The following is a 15,688-nucleotide window of genomic DNA, read 5'->3' as shown; positions in this document are numbered from 1 at the left end:
GCTGTGCCCACTGAAGATATTTTTGAAGTATAATAAATGTCTTTGCTGTTTGAAGTCCACTATGAAGATATGTTTATTTGAGTAATTGAGTATTTTCGTCAATGCAAATCATTTCAACATACAACTGTATTTACACACACACAACAAGGAACCGATGGCTACAATACATTTGGATAGAGTTAACTTTAACAAATCATGTTTGATTTAGAGACCCCACTCGGGTACCAGGGACATGATAAAATTGCCTTAAAGTTACATAATACACCATAAAAAATGCTGGGTTATTTCATCTACCCAACCGCTGGGTTATGAAATGTTTTACCCATTATGGGTTATTTATATGGAAGTTGGGTTATTTTGTGCAACTCATGCGTTGAGTCAAAATCCATCAACCCAAAATACATCGGTTGACCCAGCACTTGGGTTGTTTGTGCTTCGAATGTCATCAGATCATCACCAGAGTCCACACACCGAGCGCTTGTCACAGCAGAGAACCAGTCTGGTCATCCAACGAGGCAAATACATAATAAAAGGTTTGTGTACACTAGCTACATGTCTAATTCACATTGTCTGTGTTGCGTTACCTATTAAAGTACTATCTTTATATTGTGAGGCTAGTTGGTTAGTTTGGCTAACAACGTAGCTAGCTAACGTTAGCCATTTAGCCGTTATCATGGAAGCATGGATAGCCTACAGCTTATCCGTTTGGTCTGAATTATATTAATGAATTAATGAAACAAGTTCATAATGCCCATGGGCATATGGTCATGTTTATTGAGTTCACCAGGCTAATTTGCCAGCTAGTTTCAAGCTAGCCAGGTGATTCACCAGTTAACAAACTATCTAGCTAGCTAGCTAGATAGTTTACTAGCCAACAGGCTGTCAATTAGTTGCTTTGCTAGCTATATTATTTTAACTGGCTATAAATGAACGTGCTTGTTTTTCCTGAAGCTTTTAATGTGAAATGTGAAGGCATAACAGTGTATGACTGAATAAAGTATGTAAAAACAGTGAGATAACCTGATATGTCTGACTTAATGCATTTATGTATATTTATTTAAGTAATGTGGTGACCCACAATAGATAAGAACAAATGCTTATTTAAAATGGCGGCCTGGCAAACGACAAGGGCCACTTGAGTTAAGGGTTAAGAAATATATAATAAAAAGTTTGGGAACCACTGCTGTACTGTTGTACTGACACTCGTGCCCTGAAGGCTATGCTTTGAGCAGCCACAAATATTCTTGTAAAAAGGTAAAAACAATTCACATGCATGCAATTTGTCATATGAATTGTATAGGTAGAGAGGGAGGATTGTGATGCTAAATAAAATGGCTGTTATCTTCACATTGGATTACATTCTGCTGTTAGTCTGCATTGCTTTTACATGGTGATATCTGAATAGTTAATACAATAGCAATTGTATCTTTGCTTAAGCTCTTTTTGGGTTTGTTTCAGATCAATGGATAGCTTTGTCATTAACACTTTGACAGAGTGCCAGACCTTGTCGAAAGATTTAAAAGGTAAGAAATATGTTTTCCCATCCACAGCATATCAAGTCTGCATTGCTATTAAAGCCCTTTTCAGACATTAATTCTTATGAAATATAATTTCCTCTTTTTTTCAATAGCTTCCATGTAATATGTCAAAGTGACTCCAATAGATGAATAGAGCCGGCCACTGGATTCCTGGAGGAAAGGCTGCGGAACGTCAGGAAGCGGCTGAGATCAACCAGCAGGTCGCAGAGCACGGCACAGACACCACCACAAACGCCAGATGATGGCGCTCTAGCAAGGGCTCTCATACCAGATAATTATTAAACTGAAAAATTATTTGATGAAGCAAAACATCCATATTTCAGTGAATGACAACTTTCATGTTCTTTTTTACAGACTGTACCATATCAGACGAACGTGGGTCACAGCTTAAAGAATGGTTGAGAAATAATTCTCAGCCCCTCAGCCAGATAGAGAACTACATGCCGAACACAGCAGTCTACAGGGCCAAGTGGATTAGGGACAACAATTGGACCATCGATCAGATCCTCGAAGAGTTCCCTCACCTAATGACCAAAGGCATGGTAGGTATAGGGAAATATGATCTTACATATAAGGATGCATTGTTTATAATGTTTTATTAGTGTGCCACATTGAATTGGTTTTAAAAATGTGTTTTCCATTTTATAGATTGCACAGGCTTGTCCTGCATGGGGATGCTGCATCAAAGTTGTTTGAAACTTGGTCACGTGAAATGCCAGGAGGGGAGTCTAAAATGGTAAAGTTTATTCAAAGTAGAATACTTGCTTGCAAGTAGAGCTAATGGCTCTTAATAGCAGCTTTTTAATAGGAATTTGAATTTGTTCACTATAGACCTGTTGAATGTTCAGCCAGTTCATTCGTAATTGTTGTTTTGCTCTGAATGTTTTCCTACCTGAGTGATATGAACTGCACCAGTTCCACTATATTGTTGATATAATACATTTTTTTCAAAGATTCCATTATGTTGTTTTGTTTTTGTATTGTTTAAGTGTTTATTAAATAATATATGCATACATCTAGCGTGTATTCTGTTTTAGGTTTGTAGTTTAACAGTTTTATTGCAATTTATTTCCTTAAATTGTACTGTAATGTGTTGAGTGAGAATTAATCTGGCATATGGGTTAATTTTGCCCAGCATTCGGGTACACTATATAACAAATATGTAGTTGAATCAACCCAGAATTGTAATTAATTTGACCCAGCATTTGGGTACACTATATAACAAATATGTAGTTGAATCAACCCAGAATTGTAATTAATTTGACCCAGCATTTGGGTAGAATATTTAACTCATCTGTTGGGTTAAAAATGACCAACCCATCTTGCTGGGTCAAATTAACTATTGTTGGTCCGGTGCAATAGTGATCCAGTGGTTGGGTTATAAAACAACCCAAGTTGGGTTATTTTTAACCCATCATTTTTAAGTGTGTACCTTTACATAATACTAGCTTTAAGAAATCAAGTTGCAGTTACAGTCTAAAATCAGGTATCCTGGACATGATGAACACACTGTAAAGTAAAGTCTGTAATTCTGTAAATACTGTAAATTCAAATTTAGTTTTTCAGTGCAGTATAAGAAATAAACAATTATTTAAAGAAAGGCAGCATCAAACAGAAAAGTCTTCAGCCTTGATTTTAAAGAAAGGAGAGTTGCAGTTTACAGAGAAAACATTTTATTGAAAAAATTTAACTTTGACTATAAAAGGCACTGAGTTACATTTTATAGTATATCTTTCAACTGACAAAAAATCTCTGAATGTCTCTCGCGATATGTTTATAACGCCAGTTGAAAGAAACAGTATATTGTGCAGCCCTAGTGAAAATGGCTCTAAATCTGGTTACACTTTGGTCTCCAGTGGTTACAACAAGCTGCTCAAAATGTCTCAACATTTATAATGTAGAGTAGTACTAGACCTTCATAGTATAGTCTTCTAAATGTCATCAAAATGTAGAACGTTTGCTTGTTATGTATAGTAAGGGTAAGATTGTGCACTGGTTGGTGTGTAAGGCTTGTTGAGTCTTGTATGAGATGAGGTGACTCACACAGGCGGGGCTGCCGTCACACAGGGATCAGGTCCTGATTGGTTTACTACAAACTGCAGCTTGTTTGCTACCTGGATATGATTTATCATTACAATCTTGCAGCAGCTGTTGTGCAGCAGTGTTTTGTTTCACATCCTCACATATTTTCTTTCACTCTCCTCTGTGGTCAAAGGGTAAACTTTGGATGGCTTTTAAGCTGCTGAAAAGGTAACTATTGTTATTTCATCATGTCCATTGCTTTTATTTAATTTGATTTTAGTTTGAAATATGTAGCCTTTAAGGTAATTTGAAATCTTTTGTGTTTTTTTTTTTGTAGCGAGAGGAAAGGTGTCACTCCCCTCCAAGCGGTAAGGTCTCTACATACACACCAAAGTCTTATTGGCTAGACAAGGTTATAATAATAACTTTTTATTTGTGAAATGAACACAATATGCAATTTCACATTTAGTAACCCATTTCAAATGAAGGGGGGTGTTGTAGTGTTGGGCGTATCAATCCAAATATCGATAATATCCAACATTGGTATTGATATTGATCATCATCAGTGTAATGAGATTGATACATTAGTTTTAGTTTCTCTCCAGTGTGCACCGCTGCGGTTTCATCAACGAGGCGACCTAGCTGTCTGTGTCTGTCTGTTTGTGTTGCTGCTATCAAGTGCTGCTCCTGCCCTGTATTTATTTGCATATATTGCAGTATCGCACATCACTAGGGTCTTGCTCAGCTAGCTATGACCTAACTTAACTATGGTATGGAATCGGTTTGGTTATTCCAGTGCTTTTTGTGGTTTAATATGCAGTTGGTCCGTGTGATTGGTCTGTCAAAACAGCCAAAGGTTCAGCTAAACTGCAGCTAAACTCCACCAGATCCAGACACGTGATAGGTACCCTGTAGTCTTGCATGTCCATGCTAGTCCACTCAGCATTCCTGGATGGAAGAAAAACGTGCTCTGGTGTATCGGCATTTCTTTAAACCAATCAAAATCGTCTTGGGCAGCTGGACACAATGACGGGGCCTCTGCAAAATAGCCTCGAGAAGGAACTTGTTTTGGTGAAACCTGTGTACATTCCAACCCAGTCTCACGGCAGTTTGTGATGGCATCATGAAAAGAAATCTATTTATCATGATACCGTCACGATATTTTGAAGATTTTCGTGATGATCAGCACGTTTTTTAAACTAATCTATTTCAATGGGAAGCATCGTTCATGATCACATCACAACTCTTTCTGCCAGTCAGGCTGCAGCAGAGAAGCTGTATACAGCTTTGCTACTATTGGTATTTTTAGCCCGATAACTGCTGTTTTAATAAACATTTATTCACCAGATCTTATTATGGTTTATATGTATTTCTTAAAATGGTATTATTTTGGGCTATTTTGGCCAGGGAAGTTGGATTGCTTTGTTGTTTATTGATATTTTTAAAACTATAACGCTACATCAATTAACGTTTATTTAGATGTTATCATGGTATGCATTACTCTATTTTAATAATATTATTTCGGTCTTATTACCGGTGAAATATTACAGTATGCTGTAAGACAGAACAGTAGGCTATAATATGAGCCGAGCTGGACGCATTCAAAGCCCATATCCCACAATGCAATGCGGGCATTCATTTCAGAGAATTGGACAGCGATCAGCAGGTCTTTAACGACAATATCGCTTCAATCTACATATTTAATCAGTGGTTTTGTCACCAGCAACAACACATTGCTCAGTTTTGTTCCAGTAAGTTATGCACCGTAATAACCTTTAAAAAATCAGCGGAATATTCCGGAAGTAACGTAGTAATTACCGCTCCGCGTCTGTGAAAGATTACTGCACGTTGTATGTGAGAATTTATGCAATAAAAATAACAATAATGAAAAATAGTGTTTTATGCTAAGCACTTTGATTTGCCTTGTCACAGAAAAATACTAAACCTATATAAACAAACTACAGTTGAGTGATTAGTTTGACTAATGGGCATTTGATTTGACTTGTACTGTTGTAAAAAACAAAAAATAAACTATTTATAAAGAGAAGCATTTTTTATTTTATTTTCCATGCATCATTAATCAATTTTCAAATTTTTCAGTTGATGAATATTAATAGCAAAGACTAAAGGGAAATAAATATGAGCATATTTATGTTTGGGATTAAGTTTGATTCAACATCACACTGCATAATTAGTTGTTTTAAATGAATGACTTTTTTGAAATATCAATTTATGGTAAGCTTAACATATTAATTATTATATTCAGAAGATGATCCTCATATCAATCACCGTGGTTAAAGCTTGTAGCTATCCTAACCTTTTTAGCCTCTACTGAGACTACCTTTTAAAATTAAGAAGGGACTAGTTCTAGGACAGCCTCGTGAGAGCGTCCTGATCTGGTGAGCTCCAGTTTTCTACTCGCAGATCAGTCTGGCATCTTGAGATAGAGAACATTTGGAGCCGTTTGCCAAACAACCGACCAATCAGCGTTGGTTTTGAGGCGGGTTTAGGTGTGACGCAACGAGAAGCGACTGTTAGTCTAAACAACGTGGCAGCTTCCACTGCTGAGATGAGTGTAGCTATCGCAGCAAGTTTTATCTGAATTAGAAAGTATTCCTTCATTGAAAGAAGAGCAAAAAACGGCACTGGAGGCTTTTCTCGGAAGAAAAGATGTTTTTGCTCTTCTCCTGACTGGTTTCGGCAAGAGTTTGATCTGATTGGTTGATTTGGCCCGTCTATCACCAACATAGGTGGGGATAGACAAATGGTTTATCCAATCAGCTAACCAGGATTTCCGCCCCTTCCCAAAAGTTCTCCAATGGAAAGTTCCCAGATGGATAGCGCAAATGCGAAGCAATCCATCTGGTGGAGTCAGGTTAGTTTTAGGAAGCCTTTTCAGGAAATTAAAAAGATAATCAGAATGTTGCCGAGGTTTTTGTTCACAGAGTAAGATGTATATAGCTTTGTATGGGTATGTGTACATATACAACATGTGTTTTGGCATTTTTGGCACACTTCTACCTCAGCCTATAATGCATACTGCAGTACTTCAGCATATTCTGCTGAAATGGAGACCTGTGTTGCCATGCCAACAATTTCATTCAACCATTTGACAAACTGAGTTGGTCGTGACATGGGTCAGAGGGTATCAGAGGTCATAAATGATGAACCAATCCATCAGCTCTTGGTGTTCATATGGACAACATCTTTGGCTGGAAGGCCAGTGTTGAAAGTGTGTGTTATCATTTCGAGCAGACTCACGGTGAATCAGAAGGTTTCTGTTATACAAGGTTGTATTACAGAGCATTTTAATATATCACCATGGCAATATTTAAAAACATCTCATTTAAAGCTTGCTTGTTAGGCAAGCACAGAGAAAATGTACTGATCCATCTTTATTCTCCATGCCAGATGAGTTCTTATCCTCTGGCAGAAGATATGGGGTACCCCAGTGTAAACTAAATATTTCTAAACTATAGGCCTAATTTGGACCAACCTCAATTAAAACTTTAAATAATGTTGCTTGAGGCTGCAGGGGTTTTACAATAGCTTCATGATATAGGGTTGTGTGTTGGTTGCTCTTGTCACTGTTTGTGAAAGATGAGCAATAGATTGTTGTGTGATGTGCTTCAGTCTGACTACATATCACTTTGTTTATATTTTTTTATTGTAAGTATATGTCAGCTGTATGACAAAACAATATGTCTAGTGTTATGTGTGAAGCATTTGAACTCAAGGCAAATATCCCTCTGGGGACAATAACATATCCCTGCAAAGTGGTCTCCATGATACTGCATCTAAAAATTAAAACTTTGTCGTAGGACTATAGACACATAGGACCAGCTGTTATAGAAGGTGCTACACACATAGGACCAGCTGTTATAGACGGTGCTACACACATAGGACCAGCTGTTATAGAAGGTGCTACACACATAGGACCAGCTGTTATAGACGGTGCTACACACATAGGACCAGCTGTTATAGAAGGTGCTACACACATAGGACTTGGCTGCCCACTGCTCCCTTGAGGGATGGGTTAAATGCAGAGAATGAATTTCGCTACATGTACGTGTATGTGACAAATAAAGTACCTTTACCTTTACCTTTACACACACCCGTCGCTATGGGCGGGCCATAGGGGGCCGGGCCCGCCCCCAAAAATGCTTGTGCCCCCCCACTTGAGGCACAGACCTCTTAAAAAAATTACTTTCATTTTATATCATTATAGTTGCTAATTTTGTATTGCATTAATGTTGCATTCTTTATCATTAAAACATTAAAAATATAAACAATGGTGTGATTTTTGTTTGATTGATGGGAATCTACACTGCAACAGCCTATCACGGCCTTACTAAAAAGAAAGTTAGGCTACGACGTGACGGGCAGCATTTGGGCCACAACTAACTGTTGAATCAGGGGGTGTGACGGACAAACCCAAACAGGTTGTGTTGAGGAAATATCCAGTCAAAATGTTTGGTTAAAAAAAACGATAATTTTCCTCTAGCTGGTATTTGAACAGGGACTGGCTTACGTAGGCTACTCGGTGGAAAAGGACTCCGCATTTTGTTATGCCTGCAGGAAATTCATTCTTCATTAAGGGGTTTAAGATTTACAGACAAGGGCTTAAATAAGCATGCAGCTTCAAATGACAGGAGGGACTGGAGAGAGGACAGGCTGCCTCCACTCAAAGTACCGGTAGGTTCAAAGTCTCTGTGCGTGTGTGTGTGTGCGTGCGTGCGTGTATGTCTTATGGCACATGCATAGCAATGCATATCCTTCTGTTGACTGCTTTAAAATGCAATGTTTGAGAGATGCTTCTGGTGTTACATCTAATATGTTGTATAGTCAAGTGTTTTATGGATATTCATAACATTGCTTCTATGTAATGTGTTGTAGGCTATATAGGCTACCTGGTCATATTGTTGTTGGTTATGTTTAACGTGATGATTATGTGCGAATAGTATAACAAGAGTATATGATTATTATAAATATACATACTGTACGCTAATAATAATTGTGCCCTCCCATGTATTTCATATGCCCCCCTTAAGACTGAGGTCTGGCGACTGGTCTGCCTTTACACACATAGGACCAGCTGTTATAGAAGGTGCTACACACAGGACCAGCTGTTATAGAAGGTACTACACACACATAGGACCAGCTGTTATAGAAGGTACTACACACACATAGGACCAGCTGTTATAGAAAGTGCTACACACAGATAGGAACAACTGTTATAGAAGGTGCTACACACATAAGACCAGCTGTTATAGAAAGTGCTACACACAGATAGGAACAACTGTTATAGAAGGTGCTACACACACATAGGACCAGCTGTTATAGAAGGTGCTACACACACATAGGACCAGCTGTTCTAGAAAGCTCTGGACCTCAGCTGTCATGTAGATATGGTCTCCAAAGTTTACCCATTACAAGCACTGTCAAATATGGTAATAAGCTATTTTCACCTATTTAACGATTTGATTTTTAAAATCTGATGACACCAGTGTGTTCCCCATCCCCAAAAACCCCAGGGTGTATCCAAAATTCTACACTGCCAACTTCTACTTATGAGACATATACCAATATATTTATAAACTACTACTCCCACTATAGAGGCGCCCCAGAACCTGTTACAAAGCTGGTTCACTTGTAGTTCCTCCGGGGTGGGTGGGAGGACTGGTTCGGCTCCTGTGGTTCTGCTGTTGGCCGTGAACGGGCTTCATTCCATTTCAGATTGCCGCTGCCCGCCGGCCGACCGAGCAAACAGTACATGAGACAAATATATGAAACTGTATTTATTATTATTGTTATCTTTATTGTTTAAATCCTCAAATACAACATTAGACAAAAATATCAATATTACGAATAGTATGTATTTGTATCTTTCTATCCGCCGAGCGGTAATTACTACGTCACTTCCGAAATATTCCGCAGATTTTTTTAAAGGTTATTACGGTGCATAACTTACTGGAACAAAACAGAGCAACGTGTTGTTGCTGGTGACAAAACCACTGAATAAATATGTAGATTGAAGCGATACTGTTGTTAAAGACCTGCTGATCGCTATCCGATTCTCTGATATGAATGCCTGCATTGCATTGTGGGAAACCGGCTTTGAATACGTCCAGCTAGGCTTATCGTAATATCGGCATATCGTAAGATACTACAACATAATGTAACATTTCACCGGTAATAAGACCGAAATAATATTATTAAAATAAAGAAATGCATACCATGATAACATCTAAATAAATGTTAATCAATGTAGCGTTATAGTTTTAAAAATATCAATAAACAACAAAGCAATCTAGCTTCCCTGGCCAAAATAGACCGAAATAATACCATTTTAAGAAATACATATAAACCATGATAAGATCTAGTGAATAAATGTTGATTAAAACAGCAGTTATTGGGCTAAAAATACCAATAGTAGCAAAGCTGTATACAGCTTCTCTGCTGCAACCTGACTGGCAGAAAGAATCGTGCTGGGATCACGAAAGATGCTTCCCATTGAAATACATTAGTTTAAAAAACATGCTGACCATCACGAAAATCTTCAAAATATCGTGATGGTATCACGGTCTAATGTATTTCTTTTCGTGATGCCATCACAAACTGCCGTGAGACTGGGTTGGTATGTTCAAAAGTAGTTTTAGTCGTGCAACAGAAAAATCAGATTGGACAGATAGTCTAGCTAGCTGTCTGGATTTACCCTGCAGAGATCGGAGGAGCAGTTAACCATAGTCCTCACAAATCCACCAGAGGTTAGAACGCCAACACAAAGAAAGAGTAAGGTAATGGCCCCTGAACAATCCCAGAGGTGGAACGTCATCAGTATAAACTAGATAACCTTAGGGGCAACATTTATCAAAGTGACATTTCTGACTGAAATGAATTCATTTCAATGACATGACCACAAATCAGTGGATTGGCTCATGAAGGTGAAGTAAATCAGGCACAGCTTTGATGCACAGCTTTGTGCTGTTGACTTAAAGCAAACCGTGCTGGCAATGCTGACCTTTTGACCTTTTCACCTTATGACCTGTGACTATCACATTAGCTCCACAGAAGAGGTGTGGTGTTCAGTCAGTGTTGAGACAGGAGTCAATGGTTTAAATATGTCTGAAGAAATATCATTATGAAGTGCTTCAAGAGGCTGGTTCCGGCCCATCTCAAGACCTGCTTACCACCTTAACTGGACCCCTTCCAATTCGCTTACCATCAGAACAGGAGCACAGAGGATGCCATATCTGTGGCACTTCAGTCTGTCCTGTCCCACCTTGACAATAGCAACACCTATATGAGAATGCTGTTCATTGACTTTAGTTCAGCATTCAACACCATCATCCCCTCCAAACTGATCACCAAACTCAGTGAACTGGGCATCAATACTTCCCTCTGTAACTGGATTCTGGACTTCCTAACCAGCAGACCTCGGTCTGTTAGGTTCGATAATCACACCTCCACAACAATCAACCTGAACACCTGCGTACTACAGGGATGTGTGCTAAGCCCTCTGCTTTACTCCCTCTAACACCATTGTCAAGTTTGCAGACAACACTACAGTGATTGGTCTCATCAGCAACAACGATGAGACGGCCGACAGGGAGGAGGTCCAGCACCTATCTTCATGGTGAACTGACAACAACCTGGCTCTCAACACCAAGAACATAAAAAAGCTCATTGTGGACTTCAGGAAGTCTAAAGCTAGCACACACACCCACATCCTCATCAACGAGACTGAGGTGGAGCGTGTCACCAGCTTCAAATTTCTGGGTGTTCACATCTCTGAGGACCTCTCCTAGACCCTCAACATCACTACCCTGATCAAGAGGCTCACCAGCATCTCTTCTTTCTGAGGAGACTCAAGAAGGTCCACCTGTTTCCTCAGATCCTGGTGAACTTCTACCGCTACACCATCGAGAGCATCCTCACCAACTGTGTCACAGTTTGGTATGGCAACTGCTCTGCCCATGACCGGAAAGCACTGCAGAGGGTGGTTAAAACTGCCCAACGCATCACTGGTTCCTCACTCCCCTCCATTGAGGACACCCAGGGCAAGCAATGCTTGCGTAAGGCGTGCAGCATCATCAAAGACTGTTCTCACCCCAACCACAGACTGTTCACCCCACTTCCCTCCAGGAGGCGTTACAGGTGTCTCCGCACCCGTACCAGCAGGATCAGAGGAAGCTTCTTTTTACTGTTGCTGTCAATTCAATTCAATTCAATTTTATTTAAAGTATCAAATCATAACATAAGTTATCTGGAGACACTTTACAGATAGAGTAGGTCTAGACCACACTCTATAATTTACAAAGCCCCAACAATTACACTAAGTCCCGCAAGCAGTGCAACAGTGGCGAGGAAAAACTCCCTCTTGGGAAGAAACCTCGGACAGATCCAGGCTCTTGGTAGGCGGTGTCTGACGAGCCGGTTGGGGGTGTGATGAACAGTGGCAATAATAGTCACATTAATAATGGAACAGTGACTTCAATGGTAGTTGTAGTAGTAAATGTCATATCAGGGCGCTGCAGGGCGTTACAGGATGTAGCGTGGCCCAGCAGAGCATGGATGGATGTAGCGGTTCAGCAGGAAGCAGCATGACATTGCAGGGCACCACTGAGCTCAGCAGGGAGTGCAGCAGGACCACGGCGACAGCTGGAACCAGGATCTTGGTGCCAACGTTCTCCAAGGAAATACGCTGGGGGAAAAAACATAAGGACTCCGGGAGTAAACTCCCCAGAAGCTAGGATTAGTAACAAACATTTCTGGGACGGGATACACACAAATAGTAATAGAAAGGGAGAGGAGAGAGCAGCTCAGTGTGTCAAAGGAAGGAAGTCCCCCGGCAGTCTAGAACTATAACAGCGTAACTATAACAGCGTAACTAAGATCATAAGGAGAGGTAGCTTTTTCGGGCTTAGAACTCTCCCCCTGCCGGATCGGGCTTGGCTGGTCTGCCTCCCTCTACTTTGTTATGTATTATTAATCTAACAATTATGAAGAGAAGCAGGTGGGCCAGTTAGGCGAACACTGCAACTCATCACTCCCTAACTATAAGCTTTATCAAATAGAAGAGTTTTAAGTTCATTCTTGAAAGCGATTACAGTTTCTGCCCCCCGAACCCAGATCGAAAGCTGGTTCCATAGGAGAGGAGCCTGATAACTGAAGGCTCTGGCTCCCATTGTACTTTTAGAGAGCATTAAAACAATTAACAACAATTTAAGATCATTAAAAGACAAGAATAAAATGTACAGTGCAGTATAAGAATTTTAAAGAAAGAGCAGTTAAAAATAGGTTATTTAAAGAAAGGCAACATTAAAAAGATATGTCTTCAGCCTGGATTTAAAAGAACAGAGTTGCTGCGGACCTACAGTTTTCTGGGAGTTTGTTCCAGATATGTGGAGCATAAAAACTGAACGCTGCTTCCCCCTGTTTAGTTCTGACTCTGGGGACAACAAGTAGACTTGTCCCAGACGACCTGAGAGGTCTGGTTGGGTCATAATGTAGTAGCAGATCAGTAATGTATTTTGGCCCTAAACCGTTTAGTGATTTATAAACCAGTAAAAGTATTTTGAAATCAATTCTTTGAGGCACTGGAAGCCAGTGTAGAGACTTCAGTACTGGAGTGATGTGATCCACTTTCTTGGTTTTAGTGAGGACTCGAGCAGCAGCGTTTTGAATCAGCTGTAGCTGTCTGATTGATTTTTTAGGGAGACCTGTAAAGACACCGTTGCAGTAGTCAAGTCTACTGAAGATAAAAGCATGGACAAGTTTTTCCAAATCCTTCTGAGACATAAGTCCTTTAACCCTTGAAATATTTTGAAGGTGATAATAGGCTGATTTTTTAATTATGTTAATGTGGCTTTTAAAATTCAGGTCTGAGTCCATGACTACACCAAGATTTCTGGCTTTGTCTGTTGTTTTTAACATTGTCGTTTGAAGCTGAGCGCTGACTTTCAATTGTTCCTCTTTTGCTCCAAAAACAACCACCTCCGTTTTTTCTTCATTTAATTTAAGAAAGTTCTGGCACATCCAATCATTAATCTGTTGAATGCACTTATTTAATTGTTGTATTGGGCTATAGTTCCCTGGCGATAAGGTTATGTAAATTTGTGTGTCATCCGCATAACTATGGTAACTTATTTTGTTGTTTTCCATAATCTGAGCCAGTGGAAGCATGTAGATGTTGAACAGAAGAGGCCCCAAAACTGAGCCTTGGGGAACTCCATGCGTCATATTTGTATGCTCAGATGTATAATTACCTATAGACACAAAGTAGTCCCTATTCTTTAAATAGGATTCAAACCACTTTAGTACTGAGCCAGAAAGACCAACCCAGTTTTCCAATCGGTCAAGCAATATGTCATGGTCTACCGTATCAAATGCAGCACTGAGATCAAGTAATACTAAGACTGAAATTTTGCCACTATCTGTGTTTAAGTGGATGTCATTAAAGACTTTAACAAGAGCCGTCTCGGTGCTGTGGTGTGGTCGAAAACCTGACTGGAAGGCATCAAAACTGTTGTTTAGCGATAAGAAAAAGTTGAGTTGTTGAAAAACCACTTTTTCTATGATTTTACTTAAAAATGGAAGGTTTGATATTGGCCTATAGTTGCTCATTAGTGTCGTGTCTAGATTGTTCTTTTTTAGGAGTGGCTTGATGACTGCAGTTTTCAGGGCCTGTGGGAAGATACCTGAGAGCAGAGATGTGTTTACAATCTGTAGAAGATCAGAAGCCAAACAATTCGAAACATTTTTGAAAACACCCGTTGGTAGAATATCAAGGCAACAGGAGGAGGTTTTCAGATGTTGTATTATGTCCTCCAGGTTTTAAAGGTTGATCGTATGAAATTGTGTCATGTTGGAATTTGTTTTGCGTGCACACTGTGACAACACATATCCTGTACTTGATATGGAAGCACTGACTGTTTGTCTAATTTTCTGAATTTTGTCTGTAAAGAAGGAGGCAAAGTCATTGCAAGCCTTGGTAGACAACAGTTCAGATGCTACTGGTACTGGAGGGTTGGTTAATCTATCGACAGTAGCAAACAAAGCACGTGAATTATTATTGTTTCTGGCGATAATGTCAGAGAAAAAGGGCCTGGCATTTCTTAGTTCCGGATTATAAATGCGAAGTCTGTCTTTATAAGTGTTATAATGGATCTGGAGATTAGATTTTCGCCAACTGCGTTCAGCTTTTCGACACTCTCTTTTTTCTGTTCTCACAACTATAAAATTTCTCCATGGAGATCTTTTCTTACCAGAGACAGCTTTGACCTTATTGGGAGCAATAGCATCAATAACATTCGTAATTTTACAGTTGAAATTATCTACAAGCTCAGTGACTGAGGCCCCAGTGAGGGTGGGTGTAGAGGAGAAAAGCTGAATGAATGATTCACTGGTGTTTTCAGTGATATACCGTTTTCTGATTAACTTTGTTTGAACACTTTTGGACACAGAGATAGTGCCGTTAAAGAAAACACAGGAATGATCAGAGAGAGCAACATCAGTCACCACAACCTTGGAAATGTTTAGACCCTTTGAGATAATCAAGTCCAGTGTGTGCCCCTTATTGTGCGTGGGCTGTGACACATGCTGAGTCAGTCCATAGCTCTCAAAAACACAACACAGTTCTTTGGTCCCTCGGTCCTGGGGGTTGTCAACATGAATGTTAAAATCACCAGCAATAATTACACGGTCAAAGTTAATACAGATAACAGACAGCAGTTCATTAAAATCGTCAAAGAAGTTTGCACAGTATTTAGGTGGTCTGTAGATATTTAGAAGTATAGCTTGAGGGGAGGATCTTAGCTGAAGAGCCACATATTCAAAAGAAGCAAAATTTCCATAAGATAATTGCGTACATCGGAATGAGTCATTAAACAAAATGGCGACTCCACCTCCTTTCTTATTCACTCTATTCTCACTCATACAACTGAAGTTAGGGGGGGCTGACTCAATGAGAACAGCAGCACTGTTGTTATGGTCCAACCAGGTTTCAGTTAAAAACATGAAATCAAGATTGTGCTTAATAATAAAATCATTGATTAAAAATGATTTTCCCGCCAATGACCTAACGTTTAGTAGTGCTAGTGTTAGTGTGTTTTCATTTTTTGGGATAG

At 39.6% G+C, this 15,688-nt stretch overlaps 1 protein-coding gene and 1 long non-coding RNA gene across 2 annotated transcripts in view; both read left to right on the top strand.

The window, feature by feature from the left end:
- Nucleotides 1-446: 446 nt before the first annotated feature.
- LOC114572391 (uncharacterized) lies at nt 447-1,804 on the top strand. The gene is made up of 3 exons (XR_003694757.1): nt 447-533; nt 1,459-1,523; nt 1,631-1,804. It is a non-coding gene; the product is annotated as an uncharacterized LOC114572391 (long non-coding RNA).
- Nucleotides 1,805-3,765: 1,961 nt separating this feature from the next.
- pla2g4f.1 (phospholipase A2, group IVF, tandem duplicate 1) overlaps nt 3,766-15,688 on the top strand; it is a 46,155-nt gene continuing 34,232 nt past the window's right edge. The window contains exons 1-2 of the mRNA XM_028604181.1: nt 3,766-3,788; nt 3,898-3,928. Of these exons, the coding sequence (XP_028459982.1) occupies nt 3,766-3,788; nt 3,898-3,928 (54 nt within the window). The remainder of the gene's footprint in view (nt 3,789-3,897; nt 3,929-15,688) is intronic.

The sequence above is a fragment of the Perca flavescens genome, chromosome 17, assembly GCF_004354835.1.
Source record: "Perca flavescens isolate YP-PL-M2 chromosome 17, PFLA_1.0, whole genome shotgun sequence".
Taxonomy (NCBI): domain Eukaryota; kingdom Metazoa; phylum Chordata; class Actinopteri; order Perciformes; family Percidae; genus Perca; species Perca flavescens.
The sequence above is the reverse complement of the archived record's forward strand: the minus strand, read 5'-3'. Positions and strand labels throughout refer to the sequence as shown.